The sequence below is a fragment of the Nothoprocta perdicaria genome, unplaced genomic scaffold (assembly GCF_003342845.1).
Source record: "Nothoprocta perdicaria isolate Ctin4 unplaced genomic scaffold, notPer1 scaffold_6, whole genome shotgun sequence".
Taxonomy (NCBI): Eukaryota; Metazoa; Chordata; class Aves; order Tinamiformes; family Tinamidae; genus Nothoprocta; species Nothoprocta perdicaria.
In genome coordinates, this window is record NW_020455865.1 from 10028990 (window position 1) to 10054047 (window position 25058).

A 25058-nucleotide genomic window follows, 5' to 3' on the forward strand; every position below is an offset into this window, starting at 1 on the left:
TGATCGTGAAAAAATCAAAAGGGCCTGGGGATATAATTAAGTTACTCTGGAGTCGGCTGATCTCAGGAGACTTTCTTGACACTTATGCTGTAAAACTAATCAAGATCAGCACTGCGGATACTATGGGAAAACTATAAGCAGCCTGGAACTGCTCCTGTTTTGGAAAGACAAAGTTTTCCARCTGACCTTCGTGTCTGGAGCATTTTGATCAGCATTACTAGTTTTGGATGTACAACAGGACTTAATGTATCCTAACAGTCAGACATTTCTTGGTAGTTCTAGCTGGGCCTTGTGGCCGTAATGGGAAGTATTAGAATTGTAACTATATTTAATTTAACCTGTATCATCTTACGGCTCTTACAAAGCTCAGCAGTACTTTGGAATGACTCATTTGGGAAGGTGAGGATGAGGAGACAACAAAAACCTGCTTTGCTTTGAGTGTACGTGAAGAATCCATTCTTCTGCCGCCCCTCTCCCCCTGCCTCCCTCCCCAGGTCCCTCTGACTCCCTTCTCTGCTAGTGCCAACTTGTGAATGACTTAAACTCCCCCAGCTTTGCTTCCAGTGGTTTCCTAGATCTTCCCGAGTCCCTTTGGATTCCAAGTCATTGGAAAAGCTCTCCCTTTTCCCATCATTTCCTGCTGGTCTGCTTATTCAGGAAGGATCTAAAGCTGTCCCAAAACTCTGCTTGTGAAGTCTTCTCTCCACTGGCAGTCCTGGGATGTCTCTGATGTCAAAGAGCGCCTTGTCCTGTGTCCTGATTGAACTGGCACGTAAATCATCTCAGGGTGACTGGGGAAGCCCTGACCATCCTGAATTGGCTAGGGTGCCTGCTGAAGGCAGGGTACGTCCTCCTGTCCCTGGAGACTGCCGACAGTCACAGGGAAGGCAGTATAAAATCACACAGTGTGGAGCAGGAGTGAGTTATTCCTCTGAATGTACACCAGGGAGGAGAAAATAAATCACAATTCTGCTTGGTGGGGACTTGCGATGTCAACGGAGGTTAAAAATCCTCATCTGTGAGCTGTGGGTTATGCAGAGGCCCTGAGTGCAACCACCTTTCTGATCAGCACTTTAATACAGCTTCTCTTTTCTGCTTTCACCCAATACTTCTATGTTGTTGCAGCTGAAAAATATACAGGGTAAAGCTGGTATGGTGGGATCCATCAGATCCTTGGCTGTTCATTGGACCTACTGTTTTATCAAGTTGCTCTGACCAGAAGTCGGGAAGGCACTGGGAGTCCATGCCCATAGGTTTCAGCATGATGCAGGTCTTTGGATGCTTTTATGTGCACATAAAAGTCCCCGAGATGATTAGGCTTCCCTCTACCCTGGAGAAGTTGGACTTGGTGTCCCTTTGGTCCCTGCTGTGCCGCAGTCTCCTGGGTCAGCGCGAGTGGTAAGAGGTGATCCCTGCGAGCAGAGGGAGCCCCGACAGGCAGGAAGATGCAGCAGACCTTGTGTTTCTCCTCTCAACCAGCTGCTGATGGCAGCAAGACCCTACGGAAGGGCCGGCTGGGTTTCCAGAGGTTCTGCAGCACAGAGCGGCACCGCACGCACCTTGCCTTTGACGAGGTCCAGTCAAGATCCATCCTTGTGTGATGCATGCTGTGATTTGTCTTGGTTTCCTTTAACAGGATGAAGAGGAGATGGAAGAAGCTACAAATCAAAAGCTAGCCCTGCAGAAGGCCAAGGAGGTGGCAGAAGTCAGCCCCATGTCTGCAGCTAACATTTCCATAGCCGCGTAAGCATTGCCTTTTATTTTGGGGCAACTTTGTCATTGTTTTTTTCTGTTTTTCGGTGTTGGTGTATGTCTGTTCAGCTGTAGCATTGCATAGTACTCTGTAAGGCACTTTATACTGTCCCTGTGACTGACTGGCCTTTAAGTTGACTGAATACTCTGGTGCTGATCACTTAACTGTGTTTTTAATTAAGTACTTCTTAAATTTTGCTTTGTTTGTTTGTAATATCATCTTCTGCCTTGCTATGAAAAACTGTGTTTTAGAAGGACTAAAAAGTGTCCTAGGATAGATTTCACCAGGTGAAGGGTCAGCATTTCGCTTTGGATTTCTCAATTTTGAGAGGTGTGTGTTTACAACATTGAGTATTGTTTAATAATCTCTGCTCAGAGAACTGTTTAAGATAAATTAAGAAATATTGTTTAGGAATCTCTGCTTAGAGAACACCATATTGAAAAGAATGGCTTGAATGTTCATTCTTGGCTTTCTGAAAGTGTTTTAGGATGAAAAAAGGTGTAGCATAGGTGAACAGTTGCTGGTTTTCTCTTAGAAACATCATTTTGGACCAACTGGAATTTTYAAGTACATTTTCACTGCACAGATATGGACACGTGCATAGATTCTGTACTACCACTTTGGAAGAATGCCTCAAAAATGTTCCTTTCGTGCTCGCCTTTTCACATATCTTGTTCTAAGCTGGTGGGAATCATCTGTACGTAGGTGGAAATACTTGTCCAGGTATTGCTGGAAATGCTGATCAAAGCAAGTTCTGCCTGTGTGGGATTATGGGCCCTGTGTTTGAAAGCTGCCTGCCCTCGAGTGCTTCATTGGTGAAGCATGTTCTTTTGAAGGTTCTTTTCGGGAGATAGAGTATCAGGACAATTGAGACTAAAAATTAAGTCCTGCGTTTTGCTGAGGGCTGCTGGACAGTGGACCAAATGGAGTCCATTTGCTACATGTGGAGGATAAAGAATAATATTTGWCAGCCATTTTATTATTTTAGCGCTGTATTTTGCAATTATTGCTTTAATAAGCTCCTGTCTGTGCCAGGTTTGTGTGTTGAGTTTCACTGTAAACTTTTTCTTACAAGGATTTCCAGTCCTGTCTCAGAAAGAACTCATTTGGTCTTGTTCTTTGATGAAGCAGATAATGGTTTTGTTATTTTAAAATGCAAGATAGTGGTGCTCACTTTCTTCCGTTTTTTTTTAATGAAAATATATTGCATATGCGAATTGGTTAGAAATCAGAAAATCCATTTCAAAGAAGCCAAGAATAACCTTATTCCATGATTTCTCACCTGACCTTCACCTGGTTTTGAGTATCACAGGCCCAGATTTATAATCCCATTTGAAAATGAGTACAAAATTGTGGATCTCTTATTGTGCCTCAGACGGCGTCTGTCCAGATCCCCACCTGCCTCGTTGGTACAGGTAACTGGGCTTACAAATGAACCCGTTCCAAAACGCGGTCAGTTGTTTCTGCACTTACTGTCAGTGGCAAGGTCCTGCGTGCAATGTGGGAGGCCATAGTTTAGCTCCTGCCTCGTTGCCTCCTCCTGGCTCTGCTTTACGGCATCGCAGATGCCTTCAAGGTCCCTAGCAAGGCATGGAGGGGCCTTAGCATGGAAGGAAATGCRAAAAAATCAGTGGACTTGTGACCAAATGGAAAAAGACATAAAGGGAGAGCAGGAGAGAAATCAGGTGTGTTGAGAGGGCCAAATGGGTGCATGAGTGGCTGGCTGATGATCCAGAAGATGTTTAATGAAAGGTGCCAAAGCGAGCCGTTTAACAGGTAGATTTGTCCATAATGAGAACTCAGCAGGGCTTACCTGCTATAGCTTTTAGATTTGCAACATCAAAATTGTTTGACTCTTGTCAATCAAAATCAATCTTTCAGTGTCAGGAGGAAGGGGCGAGCTCCATGACTTGCGTTTCCTCGGTGCCCAGGACGTGTGTCCGCCTCTTGCAGAGGTGATGAAGSCAGCAGGGAGCGGGTTGGGTAGCTCAGGTCGGAGGGTGAGGTGCTGCACTTGCAGCTTGGCTCATTTATCTCGTCAGGACTGTACTAAGGAGCGGGAATTTATCTTCCCCGAATGCTGCGCTCAGCTCAGCTCAGCCCCTCGTGCTCTGCCACCYCTGTGACGTCTCTGGTGCTCCTGCTTGCTTTGTGCACTCTGGGCCTCCGCGTTCTCTGTGCCACTGCAGCCCCTCGTACTGGCCGAGCTCCAGGAAACRTTCAATTTATTGCGTCATTTGCAAAATGTAATTTCCTTGGCCTAAAAAAATGGTTATTTATTTTGTGTGTCGGCCTCTTTGGAGGACCTGAAATGTTCCTTCCTATTCGCACGTGCAATAGGCTGCAGCGTGAGCCCAGAATTGCCCCATGGTGAAATGCTGCGCTGGTGGAACGCTGCTCTGACATCGAGATGTGTTTTAATGATGTATTGATTATTGCAGCGGAGTCAAGGTATCATCTGTCTTGGGGCTGACTCCCAGTGCCCCGTTGTAATACCCTGCCTGCACTTGGCTTGCAGCTCCACTTCATCAGTCTCCCAGGACTCCCGTGGTTTGTCTTCTCCTCCTCCGAAGGGACCTGCATAGACACATTGGTCTGACCACAGTTTGCTTTTTCACCTGGTGAACTCTATCCTGAAGGGGCCTTTTGCTTTGTGATGTTCAGGGTTAAACGCTAGGCTGGTTTTGCCGTGGTTACAGCGTTTGGTTTAAAGCAAAATATTTGTTTAACGTATGTTATTGCATTTTAATTTTAGCCCATTGTTTCATTCTTATTTTTGTGATCTTTGTTTTCTGTTTAGCGTTTTCCTTGCTTTGTTGTTTCTGGAGGTGAGTTTCTGGGTTTGTTCCAGCTTGCCCAGCGTTGTTTTTAAGCCCCTCTGTTTCGTACAACCCTCCGAACACTCAGAGCCTCCTGAACGGGGCGACGGTGCCGAGCGAGGGGGTCTTCAGAGCCAAGCATTGGTGCAGCTCCTTGGCGGCCGCAGTGGAGCAGGGGGCAGGAGGCTGGTCGGGCTGTGGGAGCGCRGGGCCGAGCCCGCCCGGGTGGGCGACAGCCGGGGGGGCAGCACTGCAGCCCTGGCCCCCCTCCTCCTCTGCGGCCGGAGCTGCGCCGATGCCGTGTACAAAAGGGGCTGCGCTCCGCACGGAGCGGGGCTGCGGAGCGGCGAGCGGCGCTGCCCGGGCCCCAGCCCGGCGCTCCCCGCGCCCGCCCGCMCGCCGCCCAACGCCGCTGTCCTGTCCCGCGGCCCCTCCCCAGCTCCCCTTAGACAGTGTCGCAGAACAGCCATCACAGCAGCAATCCAACACTAAATTTGCAGGAACCTGGTAAGTAGTTATGCCTAAGACAGGCTGAATGAAGCTTTTCGGTTTTGTTGCTTTTGAGATTTTTTTGGATTCTATTCAAGAATGGGTTATAGCTTTGAGAGACCGAAGAAATGGTTTAAGCGTAGATATAAAGTATGAGTTCTGTATGGAAGGAGAAATTCCAGACGTGGCAGTTGTGGCAGAGACAGTTCATGCAGCGTGTGCACCAGCACTGAACACTGTTACAGGATTGACCACATCCATCATTTTAAAGGTGCACCCAATTCCAAGGTCTTCCAGCCTCTAAAGACCTCTGTCTCTCCAGGCCCTGACTGATTTTTTGCTGGTCACTCACATGGTTGTTCAAAGCAAATTACTTTTTAAAGGAGTGGCTGCACTCCTGTTAACCCAAGTTGACCAACTGCAAGTATAGGTAGCATATCCCTTCATAATGACATGTGAGGCGGCTGTCCCTTTTGTACAGGTTTGGGGATCAAGGGTGGGAGTCGCTCTGTTTCTCAAGGACTTTATCTCAGAGGTTCCATATTTTCCTTTTGTCTTGGGAATACCATGATCTGTTTTAAAATCCCTGTTGGGCTGTCGGTACCCAACAGAACCCAGCAAGAGGTATGCCTGAACACCTAGCACATAGTGCCGTGTTTGATGGTGTAGACTAGAAGGTGTTCTTTTTATCTTGCTGGCTTGTGACTGCTTCCCTTTTTTCCCTTCGAGTGTGTTGATGTGTGAGGTGCTGTGAGTCTTCCTGTTAGCTTACCTGTTTTTGCCTTTGCCATTGGTGTAACGGCAACTCAGACACACAGGCACTCTCTTGTTCTCCCTCTTGGAYGGTAAGTAGCGCCACGCAAAGCTCAAATGCTTCTGTTGTTTTGGTTTGCCAAAGGAGGTTGCTTTTGCTTCCTGGGGTTAAGATCTGCAGTTCCTGTGAGGATTTACTTGGGAACGCTTTCAGGAAAGGAGACTCCAGCAGTGAGAACAGCAATGACCCTGCAGTGTTTGCACAGTGCTGTCTGGCCAGCTTGAGCTTGGCAGGGTCATAGTGTGGTCTCCTTGTATTGCACCCACCGAGGCAAGCACAAGTGCAAAGGATCATTTAATCTTCCGCCAAGGCAAGCTGAGGTCTGCTTTCAGCAACTAAAAGCCAAATTTCCCCAGTGCCGTTGCAAAATACTGAACCTGAATCTCAGGTAAATGAGGCCAGCCCTGTACATTCTCCTCCATCGCAGTTTTTATGCGTGGTTTGTCCAAGTAATTTCAGTTATCCTTGAGGCATTGGTGTGGTCATCACTTGCTGTCAGCCTGGGGGTTCCAGCAAGGAAGTAGAGGGGTCCCCAGCCTGAGCAACCTGGAAGCAACGATTTCACTGGCAAACGAGCAGATTAGAATTCTTTACATGGGTGTCCAGCAAACTATTTGCTCAAGCAAAGCTTTTGAAAATGCYTTTCCTAATTTTCCGTATATATGTTCCAGGTGTCTTGGCCTCTACATAGTCATGTTGTGTCCTTTATCTGGGCCCACATCTTTGTTCAGAGTATTTTGTTAATTTTAATGAAGTTACATCCAAAGCCTATGTATAATTAAAGCTGACACGATATCCGAGGAACAATAGATATTAACTGGACCTTCTGGTTTGTTGAACTGAAACATTTTTATATATGTTTAAACTGAAAAGGCAAATTTAGGACATGAAGGGATTTTATTTTCAGCATTTTTTGATGTGTTCTGCAAATGATGTACACTTATAAAAATTGTTGTTTATACTTATGAGAAAATTAGCACCTCAAGACAAGATCTACCAAGGTATTTAGAGTCCTAGTTTTCTGTAGATTTCCTGCCAAAGGAAAAATAACCCCTTTTTCAGTTTAATTTAAATCCTTCTGTATTTAGCACCCCCCACATATGAYGACGCTTATACAAACACGCACTGAAATGGAGGAGAATCTACAAACTCACGTGTGGACGGAAACAAGCGCCTTTATTTAAGTGCGCTCCGGTGCCCGGGCTGCAGAGCTCTGGGTGTTGGGCATGGAGAGCCTGCAGAGATGGGTGAGCGGAGGTGCAGCCCGAGCCCAAGGTGAGAGGTAGGTGCCTCCGAGGATGACCGGAGGCAGGAGGGAGCAGGGAGCAGCCGCCGGGACCGGGGGGACCCTGGTGCCYCGGGCATGGCCCGGGTCCCTGCAGYGGCTCCACRCACAGGCTGCTGCATCCGTGTCCCGGAATCGGCGGCCTCGCATCCTTCTCCCACCCTGGAGTAATGATTTACAGCACGCTGTAAGAGCAGCAGCAGCTCTGCTACAAAGACCTCCTCCCTGAGGTCCTAGAGGTGGCTGCTGCCGACGATTCCRCTGTGTGAGTATGGCACCTGGAGGCATAAAGTGTTGATATCATCCTGTGGCTTTTGGTTCACCCTTTGATTTGTTTCCCTTTTGGTTCCGTTTTGATTCCTTGGTTGTCTTCCTGTTAACCAGAAGATGGTGTGTCTGTGGCTTCCACACTTCCTGAAGCTTGCCTGGGTCTCCTCCCGAGATGCACGCTGCAGTCTGCATTCAATAGGACACAACCTGTATGAGTCTCCTCCCGATGTCTTTTATAGTTTCTCTTCTCTCCTTTTTTTTTCTCACCTTTTGTTTTCTTTTTTTTTTGTTTGTTTGTTTTTGCATGTGCAGTTTTGTAAAGCAAACTCGAGGTACTGTATCTCGCAGCTCGTCAGTCTCCAGCGTAAATTCACCGTGAGTTGCTCTCTGTTACGATATTCAGTAAATGGATTTATGATACCTATCKCTATATTTATAAACCTCCTTCCTTCCCTTTCCCTGGTGCCTTCACTCCCCCTTGTTCTTTCCCCAAATCATTCCCATCATTGTGGAAAGCCTCCAGACCAACATACTGTGGAAGAACTGGAAGGTGTGCAACATTGCCATAAAATGCTTGTGATTTGATCGTGAGCAACTCTGTAGTGTTTTGCACATTGACTGTGGTAATTTACCCCCTTCCTTCCTTTGTTATCCTTTCTCTTGTCCTCCCCACAGTTTTATTTTGTTCCTCCTTAATGTTTTCCTTTTGCCCTCATTTGGTGGTTTGTCTTGTTCTCAGCAGTATTTTTGTTGTGTGTTTATTGTGCACTGGGCTAACGGCTTCGATGTTCCACCGGTGTTTGCACTTAATGGTTCAATAGGAGAAGGGGCCCCACCACGAGTGCACTCTTTAAATGTAAGCTGGAGGAGGGCTTTAAGAGGCTCTGAATTCTGGAAACGAGGCCTAAGGAGATAAAATTTGAAAACTCTTTATAAATATCCTTGGGAAATTTAAACTCAGAAAAGCACTGATTATGCTTGTGCTCTGTGAACGTCCTGAGCTGGAGCCTAAAGCTACCAGATTCCCCTGGGAAATGAGGCACTCGGCAAGCTCCTATGTACCCTTGGTGAACATGGTGCTCTACCTTCCACTCTCTTCGCACACTTTCTAGCAAACCAATCTTGCTGGCTTTGCTGTGAATCACGAGCGTGATTTGACAGCAGTGCAGGTTTGTAGAAAATACCATTGTTCTCTGCCAACTAATACAGCAAAATTTGTCATCAGCTTGTCATCAGCCCATCTTAGCGCTTCTGCCCTGAGTTTATGCTTTTTCCACTTGACGTTATCTTTCTTCTTTAATGCTTTTGGAGAGACAAGTAAGTGCAATTCAAGCTTGCGTGGGTTTGTCCTTGTGTGCACCACAGCGGGATGCAGCGTGTGAAGGCACGGAGAAGCCAGGAGGATTCCCACCAGCTTCCTGCCTTCCTTGCTCCCAGGTCCTGGGGTGTTTTGGGGGGGTCCTTGGTCTGGCTGCATCCAGGGCATCACTGCATTAAGAACATTTGATTAGAACACGTGCTAATTAGCTAAATTTGATTAGGATATGTGCTAATTTAGTTTCTGTGACCAAAAATGGACTTTCTGCTGCTGGCCAGAGCAGATGCAAAGTGGCCGTGTGTGACATTTGACTGGGAGAGTTACGCCAGTCTGAGATGCCATTTCTGAGCTCCCAACTGCCAGGATTAGGCCACTGAAAATTCAGGTCACAGACTGGACCAAGGCTTTTCCAATCCTCCAGAGAAAGAGCTGCCATTTAAAAAGATGGATTTAAACAATGTGGAACCAAACTCCCGTTGGACGCAGGATTTGCCCGCATCTAGAGGCATTTGCCATTGAGGTCCGTTGTGAGCTCCTCACYGGTACAATGTGTCTCAGAAAGACGCTTTGCTGATGCCTCCATTACCTGAACACAGTAATTTGTACCAAAACTAAACAAACACCCCAGCGCCAACAACCCCCCTTTTGCCTATGTTAGGGTATTTCTCAGTATATCTGTGCTGGTCAAGGGCAAAATTTTTTTCCCCGTGTTTTATTGTCCCAGCTCCACACTGTCAAATTGCTCAAATTGATTAAAACTCATTGCTTTCTATGTGAAGCCACTTTACATCTCTGGAGATGTAAACATCATCTGGGAGGACCTTGATAACAGATGCAAATATACTTCACACCCTCTTTGGCATCTCTGTGCCCTGTCTAGGAAGCAATTTATGATACGGTCCTTGCCATGAAAAAGAAGGGCCAGGTCTGACACTCGAGCAGTGTGTCCATTTTCCTCTCTGTGCAGATCTGCAGAGCGTTTCTTCAGCAAAATAATAAAATGGCGTGGTTAGAAATGTGGGGGATTTTTGTTGTACATTAAAATAGATGAGTTGGAACAACCTCTCTTTGGTACATGCGGGTGCTACAGACCCCCTTTCCTTGGGGGCRTATTAGTACAGATCACGATGCCTTTATGTCCCTCTGATTCTACCCGCTTTGAAACCTRTTGCTGTAATTACACTGGATAGATAAGTGATCTATTTTTTGTGTGAAGATAAAGGTTGAACAACAGTATAGTCATCTAAAAGAGCTTTTAAAAATGAAAAAAAAATCCTTTTTCTCCTTTAGATTACTTAAGCAGCATAAAAGGTCTTACGCCTTTAATATCAGTAAGAACCAGGAGCTGCAAGTCTATACCTTCTGAAAGAACAAGACATATTCAAAAATCTTTTTACAGACAGGAGGTTTTCTTCCATATTCTTCCTTTGATTATTTTTTAAAGGATTTTTAAAATTTTCTAATTTGGTGAAACACTTTGGGCAAAAGAACCTGAGCTAACTTTGAGGAGAAAGAGAGAGAGAGAGAGAGAAAAAAAAAAAAAGTCCAGGTGAGTCTGCTGTTAATTCCAAACTTTTGTGCTGTTAAAAAAATCAAGCTTTGCAAACAGTATGAAATCCATTTTTAACTTGGTGAGAGGAGGTAATTAAGTGTATACAGATCTGCTCTAGTTCTTTAAGGAAATCAGTATTTATGTAAAATAAAAATTGGGAAGATCTGCAATTAATTTGTAGGCATATAGGTGATAACACAGTTAAGTAATTATGTTGCATTTTTTAATACTCAAATTGTATTTTGAGATTTAACATTCACCTTCAGACGTCTATGACGTACAGTTGTTGGAGAAGTTGGACTTCGACACATATCTCTGCTATATTGTAGTAGGAGCTTGAATCCAAAGCGATGCTTTTACTACTCACTTGTGTTTTCCTTTGTGTTGCTGTTGTTTATTGTTTGTAATAGGACCCAGAGGTATCAGCTACTGCACTGTAGTACCCATTGCCCAACTTGTGCCCACTGCCCCTTGTCCTGTCACTGGCCAGCACTGAGGTGGCCACTACTGAGGTTAATCTAGATGTTGTTAGGTGAATTAGGCCAGCGATGTGGTTATACTCGTGTTTCGCTGTGCTGTCTAAAAGAGCAGGTTTGGAGAATTCTCCAAATGGAGAATTCCATATGAGAATAATACTGAAAGATTCAGAGGGTTGTGTTTTGTGAACTTTCCTGGTCTAAGAGGTTGCCACCCATGACAGATTGAAAGACAGTYCAGATGTCAGTAGCGAGGGTGATGTGAGGCTTGTGCTGTGTTGGAATTAAAGCACGTTCCAAACTCAGAGTTTCTAGTCTACAGGAAATCAGGAGCAGCTTTATGAAAAGAAAATGTTTTTCTTCTAAGAAGATGAAATATCAAAAATTCTAATGCAACGTTCGCATTCCAGAATAATCCTGGAAGAAACTGGACAGTGCTTTTAATGATGGTGCTTGGTCCCAGCGATGTGATGAATGCTGTGATGAATGTGGCTATATCAGCTGAGCGGGGAGCACAGGGCATCCGAGGTTCCAGGTCAGGCAGGAAACAGCTCGTAAAGAAGGAAAGGTGCTAAAGCAAGCTGCAGTTCGCAGGGGTCATTTGCAAAACAAACTTAGATGCCAGCGGTGAGTTCATCTAAAACAAAATTGTTTCGCAAACAATTCTTTTCGATGGGGAAAAAAAGTTCTGTGTCTGTATTCTAAACTATAATATTTAATATAGATTTTCCAAGTGGAAGGTTGAAGAAAATCTCTCCGAATTTATACACAGAAAATTTGAATTTGGATTGAAAAATTTTTTTAACAAAGAATTTCCTTTCATTTGTGATCTGTACGTACTCCTTCATACCCATAAGCCAATATGTAGCTATCTTAACATCAAATTATTATGCTTATAGTCCATTTTCCTTCATTATTTATTAAAGCAATCTTCTAGTGATTGCCTTTATGTAGCTTATTAAAACAGTAGCTTTGGGAAGCAACTTGCCATTAAGTAAAGCAATGTTTTAAAAGGTTAGGTTAGCAAAACCTTTAATCATTAAGGCGCACCCTAAGATTATAATATGGATAAAAATGTACTTTCCTTTCTGGAATAAGCTGCCCTGACAGTTGCAGCAGAGCAACAGGAGAGAAGATAGGTCCGTGTTCAGCTGCTGTGAGAACTTGCAGAAACTTGTAGGACTTGCAGAAAGCAAGAGGCAGATAAATCTAGTTGGACAAGTATATGGCACATTCCCTCCAGTTGCTGCCACTTCTGCTCTGAAAAAACCTCAAGGTTGTCCCCAGAGGCTCCAACCTGCACTAATGCTTTACTTCCATCTACTGCTCACAACCTGATGTGCACTGACAGTTGCTTCTGAGGTCCTTGGCTGGTTTGAGTATGATGAGCTTGCAGGCAAGCCTCACATTTTCCTCATTGTGTTTTTGCTGCACTTTATGTATGGTGATTTGTTTTGGAGGTGTCTGTCTTTTCATAAAGAAAAGGAAAAAGGATTAAGTCATTGCTTCAGGCCTCCTGCCCTCTGGCTTGTTGGTGACCAGAGCTAGTGGGTGACTGTTATTTCTTTAGGAAATCACCTTCAGAAGTTGTGTAAGTGTAAAGCATGTCTCACAGGTAGCTCTCCATGCCGAGAAGCTTGAGGTAGTTTCAGTGACCTATTTAAAAAAGGAAGTTTTGCAAAATAAACACCCTCAACAGGTACCAGGAGCATCACGTCGCTTCTTGCTCTGAGGAGGATGTTTCTCTCTTGTGCTGGGTCCCCTGTGGACAGCCTCAGTGAGGCTTCTCCATATGACTTTTTAAAATTTTTATTTATTTTTATTTTTTTTCTTTTTTTTTGGGTGAGTGGGACCGTAAGATATGTCCCCAATATCTTTTGATATCAATTATGCTTAGAGTAGTGATTTTTGTCATCCGTTGTCGTGATGTAAATGGTGCACTTGGTGGAAAATTGACCGAGGATGTGCCTTGGGAGAACAGAAGACTTAGATTTTCAATCTTGACGATTAGCAGTGTGCGCTTGGATTTCTAGGTAAATTCAGCTATCTTCACATGTGTCTGCGTGCCCGTGTCCCACCTGCGGGGAGCATTCCGGTATGTTTTTGCCTGTTTATCAGGAGCAGCCAGCGGCGTGCTCAGGAAAGCAAAGGGAAATGGAAATGCACGGTAGCGTTGCGGCGCGATGCAAACCCGTGGCGACAGCCCCCGCCGCGTCACACGGCTCCATCCGAGCGCTGCTCCCACGGGGCCCGCGCGCGGTGACAGCCCCGACACGCTGCACCAAGCCGCTTCCTTCTGCTGGCGGGGGAGCCCAGACAACACGTAAGGAGAGCACGTCTGCCTGGAATGGCCGTGGCCTTTTGGGTGCACTCTGAGGGTTGGAGATGAGCGAGCCCCGCGCGATGTTCCTCGTTCTGCGGAGGCCAACGTTGCGCGTGGMGGATGAAGAGACGTCAACAAGTCGGTGGAAGGAAAAGGCTTTTCCTCCCTTGGCTAGGGAAAGTTTCATTAAGGAAAAAAGGTGCTAGCCTGAACCAGTCTGGTGCTAGAACTCCGCCCTCAAAGCCAGTGGGTTTCCTTTGATTTTATGCAAAAGCAGAATTTAACTCACATTATTTGGGAAGAAAGAACAACGGCTTCCCTTTCTGTAGTGACTAGGTGCGAGATCCATTGATGTTTGGTGGTTGGAAGCCAAGTGCTGTGCCAGTGGAGGTATTCTCATCATAAAAGAAGGTCATAGAAAGGGATAACTGCATCCACACTGAGTTCTCCCATCCCTGGGACCTTTACACAATGTCCAGAAGAGTCTCTCTTGCTTGTACTTTTGCCAGATTCGTGTGACGTTTGGGCTGAATGGCCCATCCTCACCTTGGAAAGATGTCCTGAGTTCACAGCTCTCTCTCCTCTCCCATTAGCTTCCGCAGCAGTTGCAGCTCGGAAAGTGACGCTTCATTTTGGCTGTAAGGGGATGGTGGCAGGGCACCCGGGTTTCATTCCCCCTGCTCCTGACTCCTCTTGCTCCCTGCTAATCTGCTCATCCAGACATTTCCAGGTGTGCAGAAACGTGCTGTTGACTGGGGGAAGCCTTGCAGGCTGTTGGAAAGCTTTGGCTGTGCTGTGTGTGATTTTTGTAAACGGTGACTTGGCTCTCCAGCCCATACATGAGGCTTTGAAGCGAGAGCCCCACGCTGCAGAAATCAAGATAGCTGCACTGCAGGGCCTGCCTCCGCGCGTGGGACAGACTAACACGATCCTGCTGGCTTTCCCCGTTCATGTTTTCCGCCAGCCATTCTCTCTCCATTCCTGTATTTTCTTTGATTCAACCCTCTAATTCCCTCTTGGCTGAATTTTTTTTTTTTTTTTTTTTTTTAATACTTCATGGAGAAATACGTGCAAAGTTGGGTGCTGACTTTTCCTCTTCCTCCCCTCCCTAGCAAACAGCAGAACTCCTCCAAATCCAAGTCTGTTTGGGAGCAGAGGACCAGCCAGATGCGGATGCACAACTTCCGCGCGAGCTGCGAGGCGCTGTACAAYGAGCTGGACCCGGAGGAGCGCGTGCGCTACGCCACCACCCTGCACATCCGGCCCGACATGAAGACCCATTTGGACCGGCCTCTCGTGGTGGAGCCGCGGGGCGAGGGCAGGAACAACCTGAGCAAGCTGAGCCCCGGGGACGTGCAGGAAGCCGAGCCGAGCAAGACCAGCCCTGCTGAGGGTGCAGAGGCTCCCCGGAAGCACCACCGGCATCGGGAGAAGGACAAGTTGGCAGAGCAGGAGAAGGGGGATGTGGCCAAGGATGAGAACGGGGAGCCTGGTGCCAACCACAAGGAGGAGCGGCACCGGCAGCACCGCAGCCGCAGCAAGGAGGTGGAAGGAGGCAGCAAGGAAGGGAAAAGCGATCGCAGCCGGGCTCAGGAAGGTGGAAAGAGGCACCACCGGCGGGGCTCRGTGGAGGAAGGTGCGGAGAAGGAGCATCGCAGGCACCGGCCTCACCGCCACTCTGCCGAGCGGCAGGGCAAGGAGGGCAACGGGACCATCAACGGGGCCAGGAGCGAGCGGCGCTCCCGGCACCGGGGGGGATCGAGGTCTGGGAACCGCGAAGGGGAGCCCGGCTCCAAGGGAGAGAACAGCGAGGAGCCCCACAGACGCCACCGGTTCAGGAGCAGAGCGCTGTCCACGTATGAGTCAGTGGAGAAGGAGAATGGAGAGAAGGATGGGGAGGCCGGCGAGAAGGAGCACCGCAATCACCAGGCCAAGTAAGTGAGCGTGGCCTGGCCAGAGCTGCCACTGCAGCGGCTCAGAGGGACCAAACCCAAATCATGTGTTGTAGCGGTGCTTCCCGACATTCCTTTGAGCTTCTCCCAGCCTAGCTCTGCAGTTGCTCCATTTTGTTTRAATCACTGATGACTGCGGCTCCTAAAGATGACCGTGGTACATGCCAGCCTGTAGAATAGCTCGAGTTTCAAAAAAAAAGAGAATAGGTTTCTTGATGCAAAAGGCAACAGACCTGGTAGGACTGTCTGCCCCATCTTCTGTAAAATGCACATTAGAGKATCCTCTAAAGGAAGTTTGTGTTTGCATATTTTTTAATGTTGTCCAGCTTTGCTTACAGCCCTTTTGGACTTACTGTTTTTATGCTGTGAGTCTGTAAGCTGTATTTCCCGTTGTCACAGCACACGACTGCAATAGAATTGGCTTCTTCCATAGAAAACAATGCTGTGTCCTGTCCTGTTTAAATCTTACCTAAGTCAAGTGAGAAAAATAATACCCACGAAGCTTTTAGAAGAGTTAATAAGTAAATATTGCCTTTTCCGCTYTGTTAATGATGTAAAGAAGTCTCTTTAGGATTCCCTAGCATTGAGCATGTGTCACCATAGGTAGCTGAGGAGCATTGAATATTATTTTTTCCTGTGCATATCATCTTCCTTTAAGCTGGACTACAGATCCCTTCGTGTATTGCTTAGGTTGGTCCTATGCACAATTCCACTTTCCTCCTCACTGTAATAAAGCCACTGCTAGAGTAGAAAGCARCAGCTATTGAGCATCTTACATTAACATCGAGTGGTTTAGGACTGGAAATGCTTATCACTAAATTGGAATAAACCTGCAGTAAAACATTTTGTAGCGTAATGTCAGACTTCATTCGGAAACTACCTGATGATGGAAGACACGTCCTTACTTATGAACCCCACTTCTGAGTCTCATTAAATAAAGAAAAGTTACTTCCAGTGGCACAGATCCACTTAATGCTGTGCTTAAATGTTGATCCAGATTCCCTCAGAGGGAACAGATCACACACGATATGACCAGCAAAGTTTCCTGCAGCTTGTGGGTATGTAGAAATATGTAGAAATGTTGAAATACTGTAATGTAGAAAACAGCCTATGAAACCAAAGCTAGAGCATCTTGGAGTGTCAGGTTGCATGTGTTTTCTTAAACCTGCTGAGGTAATGTTTACTAAACTCTGCTTCTGTGTTTCAGGGAGAATCAGTGTGAGATAGAGGCTAGTGGCAGTGTGAGCGTTGTCCCTGTGCACACTCTTCCCAGCACCTATCTGCAGAAAGTGCCGGAGCAGCCGGAAGATGCTGACAACCAGAAGAACGTGACTCGGATGATTCAGCCACCGCTGGACAAGACGACCACTGTGAACATCCCTGTCACTATCACGGCCCCTCCGGGGGAAACCACTGTCATACCAAGTGAGTGCCGTTGTTTCCCTGCTATTTGCTGTGAAGCAGCCAGAAGAGAGATCTATCTTAAAAACAAAAAAAAATCCAGGCCCCAGTACTGGGCAGTGAGCTCTCCTGTCTTCCAGCATCCTTGTAGGAGATGACCGTGGGGACCTGGTATTGCTGTATGTTCTAAAGATGATGCAGCTTGAAGGAACCCAATGTGAGGGTCCCCTGGTGTGTCTTGAAAACACTGGGTGAGATCTCTTGGAGATAGCAAGAGCTTGTTAGCTCTTGCCCATAGTCAGCCCATAGTTAACCCAGACTATGTAAAAGAGAAGGAGGAACAACAAAGCTGAGTAAGCAAGAGCTGTGCAACAAAATAAGCAACAAAACTTCCCCAGAAGACGAGTCATGACCCTTTCCATCTTTTCTAGGGCTATATACTCTGCCTTGTAGCAGAGTAGATTTATGGGTTCTACAGACTGTCCCAAGATGATTATGCCCATGCTCAACATGTGCCTTGCGTACACTCTGGGAATGCATCCAGCCCCTGAGTCAACTTGAGGCCGCTCTGGCAGTGCAAACATTGCTGTAAGGAAACCTCGAGAGCTGCTCAGAGGTGGAGTGCYGAGCCCAAGAGGTTTGCATCAAGTCAGGAGCTGTCAGGGCTCTGCTTCCCACGAGGCACAGATAAGATATTTGTATTTTTCCATTGTATTCTGACAGCCACATGAGATTTATCTTTTTTTTTTTTCCCCCCCCCTTCTTTTTTTGGCAATTTTACTCTGTTACAGTACTGAGTTCCTGTCTGTCATGATTTATCAGAATCTCTCTTTGCTGGCTATTTCTAATATATCTGGCTTGAGATACAGTAAGGGATTTATTGAACCTGTCACTCACTCGCAATGAAATACCATTTTGTTGCAAAGTAGAAAAGTAATAATAAAACTGCCTCTAACTTATTACAAGTGGGTGGCTTTTTGATTCCAGGTGCCATGAATTAATAGACAAGTGTATATATCTGTCGAAGAAAAGAACTTCAAGCATAAAATGTCTTCCTGCTTATATATTAATCATTACCTTAAGTAAATTTTCACTTAAACCTGATGAGAGCAGAATTTTGGTGGAGACTAGAGGGATCAAGAAAAGTTAAAAACCTAATGTGAAATGACGCTTGGCACATTTATAACAAGGGGAACGGTGCCAAAAGTGAGGTGCTGTATGTAGGCACAGGATTCAGCGGTCCAAGAAGCCCCTTCCATACCCATTTTCCTGATGCTGTGAAGTTTAGCCTCTTAGACCAGGAATTATCRAAGATTACCTATGAATTTGCTCTCCAGAGGCAACACTTCTACTACTTTATGGGRAAGGGTTTTGAACTGTGAGGTTGATTAGGATTACTGCCTCTTTTCTTTTCTTGGATCACCAGCTGATCCTCTCTCCCTCATTATTTACAATACTTGGCACCAGATTTCAATCTCCAGCTTGGCAGCTCTTGAGTAAATAAATGTAAGGTTTCTGTGTTTATCTGCACTGGGCATCTTCATTTCCTGGCCATTTCAGATACAGTGCTCATCAGTGGAGCAGTTAAGGAGCAATATAATTGTAGCGTATATCTCATGGTTGTAAATAGCTGTGATAATAATCAAATGATTGTTCATCGTGTTTAATCGATGTATTCAAGGCAGCTCTTCTCTATCCCAGCTGCATTTTTTCCACATCCAGCTGTTGCAGGCAGCCTGCTGTGTGAAGGATGCGGATACATTTTTTTTCTCTCTCTCATTTCTCTTTCCTGAAATTCACATTACAGTGAACAACGTGGAATTTGAAAGCAAAACAGAGGAGAAGAAAGATGTCGATGACCTAACAAAAAATGGGCCCAAACCGATCCTGCCTTACAGTTCCATGTTTATCTTAAGTCCTACAAATCCGTAAGTCCTCTCTCTATTGCTACTTATGGTTTACTTGTACTTCAAGCGTAAGTATTCAGAGAAATAACATTAGCTTGATCTTCATCTCTGTCAGTCAAACACACTGGAAAATGAAATAAATGCCTATGTAGGTTGCAGACCAGATGCTGCCATGCTGCTGACCTATCCTATGGGAATAAATTGCCAGTATAGGGAAAAGAGTCTGACTTAGGCAGACTCTTTCTAATTGCCCTGCTGGTGGTCGCATAGGAAATCATTCAATTATAGATCAATAAAGAAAATATGCCCAATGTAATTCAGAATATGGAAAAGAGATTGTTGCAGAAGGCTGCTGCCAGCTAAGGAGTATTTCTGATGTCAGCAAATTCTTGCAGGTTCCCCAGCTAGAGCTTTTTCCATACTAGTACCATCACATCACTGAAAACTTTGAACTTTTGGGAAAACATGAATATTTTTCATTTGCTAAAGCTGAGAGTACAGCTTGGGATTATAACATTTCTTCTGCTTCAGGCACCTCTGCCTCGTGGGGAGCTTTGCACTCAAAGACTGTAAATACCGAATGTGTCACTTCGAAGTGCTACAGGACTAGACAAGTGCAGCAGGAGTTATAATAATTCTAGCATAAAGGCCTGTGAGTCATTTTAAGTAATAACTAGGGGCAACAGAAGATGTTTGAAAACAGGCTGGTAGCAGATGTGATCACTTTTCTCGTGTTCAGTTAGACGTGTTACAGTTCTTAGCTCTTGTCTTCTGTGGTTGGGCTCTACGTGCTCAGATACCTAAGATGGGTCCAGGTCCTTCATTCAGGGGACAGTGATTCACTGTCTTCCCTCGATTCAAGGGAACGATGAGTGATTCGAGACCATCTCCCATGCAGAACTATGAGATCCTGGGGATGTCTACAGTCAGTGGAACAAAATAGGGCTGTGTTCATGCTGCCTACTGGGAGTGTTCATTTGCGACATCAGAACTGCATCTGTGGTAGAAGCCATGGTCTGGCACCCCTGGATAGTAGTCAGGCTGAATCATTTCCCTAAAAGCCAGTGCCAACTGCATAATTCAGGCTATAGCACCACAGGCTCCAGGATAATGTAACTGTGAGTATGTGCACAGATGGAATTTATCAGTGGCAAAAGTTGGAGGCTGTTTTTCAATGCCAGTAGTAATAGAGGGAAAATGACCCCAAATTACTACTGATGTAATCTCCAAAAGGAAATGAGCTGAAGACTTGACATGTGCCCCTTTGTCTCAAGCCCACAAGAGAGACATTTGTGTTTCCTCTTAGTCTTCTCCAGCCACCTGCCCGTTAGACCTCATAATGGTTGAGGATGGCTGAGTCAGAAGCCCGCAAAGTTTTCCCTTATCAGAATGCTGTAATGACATTGGGCAATTTCAAATAAAGCAACACATTGTTTGAGTTTGTGTAAAACACAGTGAATGGTAGGGGAGAGTGTTAGTGGATGGCGTGCACTCACGGTGCAGCAGAAAATAAAGATGAAATTGAGGGCACAAGAAGGAAGCATTTGAGATATGGAGCTTGTACTCTGGCTGGCTGGATAAGGAATCGTTAGTTTGTTCCTCCTATTTGTTGTTTGGATGTGACCACCAAAAATGAGCATTAATTGCAGAAGGGCTGTCAAAGACAGCATTGCAGAGGCAGGAAGCTAGGTAGCGCCCAAGGAGTGGACCGGGCAGCGAGGGACACAGCGAGAATTCCTGGCTTTCTAGGTACACTTCACTGCTCGTCTCTCACCTTGTCTCACAGTTACGACCTTGGGAGCCTCATAGTTCGTGGTTTGCTTTTACCTCTTGCCCCCCTGCTCTGGAAAAGCTCTGCCAAAAGACCATTGAAATACAAAGTTTGCTGAGCAGAGCTGTTATTACACAGAGCCAAAGGGAAATAAGACAAAGACCAGACTCTGAGCATCAACAACATCAAGACACAGTCCCAATAATCCCCTTAGATCTTGCTGCAGGTATTAACTTAAAGAACGGTCTTTCTACCTTCTCAAGATGTGATTTTTCACAAAATTTCCAAATTACTCCCAAACCCCACRGGAGGTGCATGACCAGGATGTTGCTAGTTTGCAGAAGAATTCTGAAAAGCATAATTGAGATGTATTGCTCACGAAGTGCCACCCTTTCTAAGCACGCATGAATTTACTGTTTTTTTTCCTTCCCTCAAGCAGCCCTGGCAGTTTAGGAATGTTCCTGCAGCTCATTGCATGTTATGAATGATTAACATCTAAAAATAGCGACCTGTTACTTCTCTGATGAATAGAGCTTTGCGAGTGAATTAATGGTTGCAAATGCTGTTGAAACGTTGCCTTTCGCTTCTGTGGATTCATAGAGCAAGCTGATGATTATCCTCTGCCGGGTGGATAACTGGAGTTAAGGGAGCCACAAAGAACGAGGCTTTCTGTCATCTCATATTGAGTCTGTTCCTCCAGTATTTGCACCTCTTGCTCTGCCTCCGTTGGCATTGTAGAGAAAGGAAGTATATGAGCAGATGTAGGGAAAAAAGAATTTTAATCTAGCAGTTAGATGTTTGTTTGGAGTAAATGCTGTAGAGTAACTGAATTGCTTTCTCAGCTAACAGAGTTGTTGGTCAGTTCTGTGTATGATTTGATCCCCAGACAGGAGTGCTTTATGGGGCTGACAAATAGACAGCAAATGTAGAACACTCTGTGCATGCAGTTAAATATGGGAATATGTGCTCAGGTAGATTTTGCTGAGGTTTGTGAGTGGTTTTGCATTGCTTAGAAATTGAACATTTGTCGCTTTTCTTGAACATCATTTGTGAACAAGATGCTTAGGTTAAAGTAACCACATACATTATTATAAACTATGTGTCTGGCTTATGAGGAACAGCTTAGAATAACGTGCGTGCAGAGGTGCCTGGCAAGAGGAAAACTGCTAGAAATAACACTTAGGTGAAATAACCTCCGTAGCTATGAGTCCCAAAGTGCGCAGCATACTTCTCAATTTCAAAGAGATTATTTGATTTTAAAAGGATGTTAAAACTAGATTTGAATCTCATAGGATTCTCGCCTGCAAGTTCAAAGTGAAAAAGAATTGATAGGCATATAAATGATTTGTAGAATTGAATTACAATGGTGAAAAGCTCTCAGTGCTGTTTAGATAGATGCCGCTGCTTTGCACAAGGGTGAAGTCAGTGCAGTGCAGAGATGTTAAGTGTCTTACCCTGAATCCCACCACAGATCTGTTGCAAAGCTGAGCTTAAAGCCTTTAATACAAATTTAAACTTTCTTATACTTACTGCAATAGTAATCATAAAGGTAACGTTTGCGTTGAACATAATTTTTCTGTCTTTTGTACAAAGAGCTTGACCTGAGGCATCCACGGTAGCTCTATGTGCTTTTGTTGCTTTCAGAATTCGTCGCCTGTTCCACTACATCGTCAACCTGCGCTACTTCGAGATGGTCATCCTCATAGTCATAGCTCTCAGCAGTATTGCCCTGGCTGCGGAGGACCCCGTCCAAGCTGAATCACCAAGGAATGATGTGAGTGCTGGCAACATAGCCAGAATAATCGAAGRAATCCCTGTATCAGTAATGATCTGCAAGATCTACAAGCAATATCTCTTTCTGATCCTTAATAGCTGTGTAATGARTTTTAACAAAGGGATTTTATCACTGTCTTACTCTCCCGATGTCTCTTAATACCGTCATCCACTATTGTGGAAGAGAAACCCCAGACTTCTACACAACTGCAGGCAAATAAGCTCTCTAGGAAAGGATATTCAAATATTTTCATTTGAAATGTAGCCATTTTACCTTATACCTACCACATATTCAGGTGTGCTGAAGCACCCATACTCAGACACACACTGCCTTCTGGCCAGGATTGGAAAGGGTTTTTTTGTTTTTTAATTAGATGATTCAAGTTTGAGCCTAAACTATCTGACAGCTTCCCCTGTGAGGAAAKTTATCCATTGATATTATAGTAAATGGACCTTTGCTAGAAGAGATTTGGGTTTGTGATGATTATTTCTGTGTGTTGTCTCCTCTAAGACAGATTTCTCTTTCCAACATAGGCCCTGAAATACTTGGATTATATATTTACGGGTGTCTTTACCTTTGAGATGGTGATTAAGGTAAGGATTTCTCCAAATAGGGCGGGACACAAGTCCATGCAGATTTTATGCATGGTAGATGAAGTAGAGTTTATCTAAACTTGTTTTCTTAAAACATCTTGTATTGATGTGTTTCCTCCAAAGATGATTGACTTGGGGTTGCTGCTCCACCCCGGCTCCTACTTCCGTGACCTGTGGAATATCCTGGACTTCATTGTGGTCAGTGGGGCCTTGGTGGCATTTGCCTTCTCGTAAGTACATCCTCATTAAAATCCCAATTTCTAGGAATATGCTGCAGAGATGGGCGGGACCCTGGAATAGAGCTAGTTGAAGTGCAGAATTTGTGGATCTATTTCTCAGTGAAATGTTCAGTTTGCACCTTTGAAAACCTCAAAGCTAGGGGARGAGAAGCTCTTAATTGTGTTGTAGAGTCTCTTGAAAATTATCCCCATTTTATAAGTCCGTTCTCTGTTCTCTCAACTATGAGTCGGGAATTTTGTGACCTTCTGGCCAGCTTTTTCTTGCAAAGACTGATTATGACATGCTCTGGTAATTGTCCAGGATTTTTTTTATTTTAATTTTTTTTTGTTATGAAAAAGATAGCTGAGATAGGTGAGATCTCAGTGAAATCTTTGCTAAACATTATTTTTTAGTTATGGGTTTTCCTGGTATATATGCCTCTTGTATTCTTCTCTCATTCAGGGAATGCCACTTCCTGAGCTTAGTCGTTCCCTTTCTCAAAGCACCACTGCCTGTATTTGACATTAAATAGTGTTACGTATGCCTCTTTAATGTCAGAGAGGATTTTGAGCAACAGACGCTGAATCGTTTTAAAAAGTGAAGATTAGTTTTCAGTTTGAGTATTTTTCTGGGAACAGTAACRTAAGTTCTTCCGAACATGGGGACCTCGAGTGGGATTGTGGAAATCAATTCTCCTCTTGTAGTTGCTAACATTTTCCATCCTCCTGGGATATTCTAGGAATTGACCTGGAGACAGATTAGATGATGTGGCCAGTTTAATCTTCTGATAAATTAGCCTTGAATAATTGCAGTGAACATTTAGTATTTCTTGCCCCCAAATTCACTCACCTGTTTGCTGACATGATGATTAATGAAGGTGAAGAAATTAGCATCATTTTATCTGCTAATGAAAAAATGCATTCACCTGGCAAGGAAGGGTGACGATATTTTATATATTTTTAGACCAACAGTAATTTTTAGGCAGCCAGCCACAGCTATTGCTCCTATGATGTGGCTGTGCATCACTCTGCTGATGGAAAATACCTTTGTGTCCCTGGCAGACTGAAAACTTAGTGGATCTTTCCTCTGATAAAGTTCACCTGGAATGTTTCTCGGAAGTTTGTCATCTTCTGCGTTGTCAAATTCCTTCCGCATTCCTGCTGAAAGATCTATGTTTTGGGTCTTTTAATCTTCTTTATAGCAAATGCTGGATAAAAAGCATCTMAGATTGGTACGGCTGATAAAATTCCTGAACCAATGGATGAGTAGCACTTTTACTCCTTTTTCCAATGAAGAGGTATTAAAGATGGAACAGAGGAAATGGTCATTAAGTGACTTTAATCCTGTGCGTTGTACTTTGAATGAGCTGTCACCAGGGCCTTCCTGTGAATGGTKAGATGTTCAAGCTGCATCTTTTGCTCTCCCCTAGAGGAGGTGACAATTTTTTGAATAGAGTTATTGGGGTCTAGGCTTTCTGTACCCAACACTGCCCTGAAGAATTGTTTATATCTTGGAGCAAACCATGCCCAATATACATTTTTTTTTTCAAGGGAGCCTGTCCCCTCTCTTTTGGAGACTTTGCCACCACATGTTAGAAATTTGTTTCTCCAAAGAGCTGGGTGCTGCTTGTAGGTAAAGCCATCTGCAAGTGGTCTTGGTGAATGTCTTGCTTTCCAAAATTGCACCTCAGGAAACAGCCTGGTTTTTAAGCTTGACTAGACATGTATCCAGCTCCATGTCCCYGTGTATGAAGGATATTATCATAACATCTCACAGATCCAAAAGGGGTAAAACWGAGTTAAGATAAAGCTTCTATTAAAAAGAATAAATACATAAATAAGAGCTCTGTAGGATGGGAAATAWAAAAGTAAAATAATGTTAGTCACAAGTTTTACTTTTGAGAGTGATATTGCCCAAYGTCTGTGGTTCACTCTGAATTTCCCAACCCTTTTCCATTAGGGATTCCCAMCGTGAAGGCAGGCAGCCTGGGCGAGGGGGTGTTTAGTCAACCCCTGAGAACTGCTCTGTGTGCGGGGAGAGCAAACACCAGGGCAGGCCTTTAAAACGGCCTCTCTTTGAACCAGGATTTCTTTTGGACAAGTTATTGATTAAAAGGAGGGATTTCTAATCTTTCTCAGTTGTCTTTGAGCTCAGGATTTCCATTGCTCATGAATTTCTATCAGCACTTTGTCAGGCCCTATATGAATTACTTGTACCTCCCCTGGTGGGCCTTCATGACAGGGTGCCCCAAGCTCTTCTGTTTACATGCTCTTTGAGTAAGTACTGAGCAGGGGTTTAAGGAAACCTGCCTATTTACTGTCTCCCAGATTAAAAGTGAGTCA

The 25058-nt window shown here is 44.8% G+C and overlaps 1 protein-coding gene across 1 annotated transcript in view; it reads left to right on the plus strand.

Annotated features, from left to right (window-relative positions):
- Positions 1 to 25058, plus strand: part of CACNA1B (calcium voltage-gated channel subunit alpha1 B) — a 253389-nt gene that overhangs the window by 167914 nt on the left and 60417 nt on the right. Inside the window, exons 19-26 of the mRNA XM_026049162.1 lie at positions 1637 to 1743; positions 7743 to 7805; positions 14212 to 15033; positions 16259 to 16476; positions 18260 to 18380; positions 21775 to 21904; positions 22438 to 22497; positions 22621 to 22727. Coding sequence (XP_025904947.1) covers positions 1637 to 1743; positions 7743 to 7805; positions 14212 to 15033; positions 16259 to 16476; positions 18260 to 18380; positions 21775 to 21904; positions 22438 to 22497; positions 22621 to 22727 — 1628 coding nt within the window. The remainder of the gene's footprint in view (positions 1 to 1636; positions 1744 to 7742; positions 7806 to 14211; positions 15034 to 16258; positions 16477 to 18259; positions 18381 to 21774; positions 21905 to 22437; positions 22498 to 22620; positions 22728 to 25058) is intronic.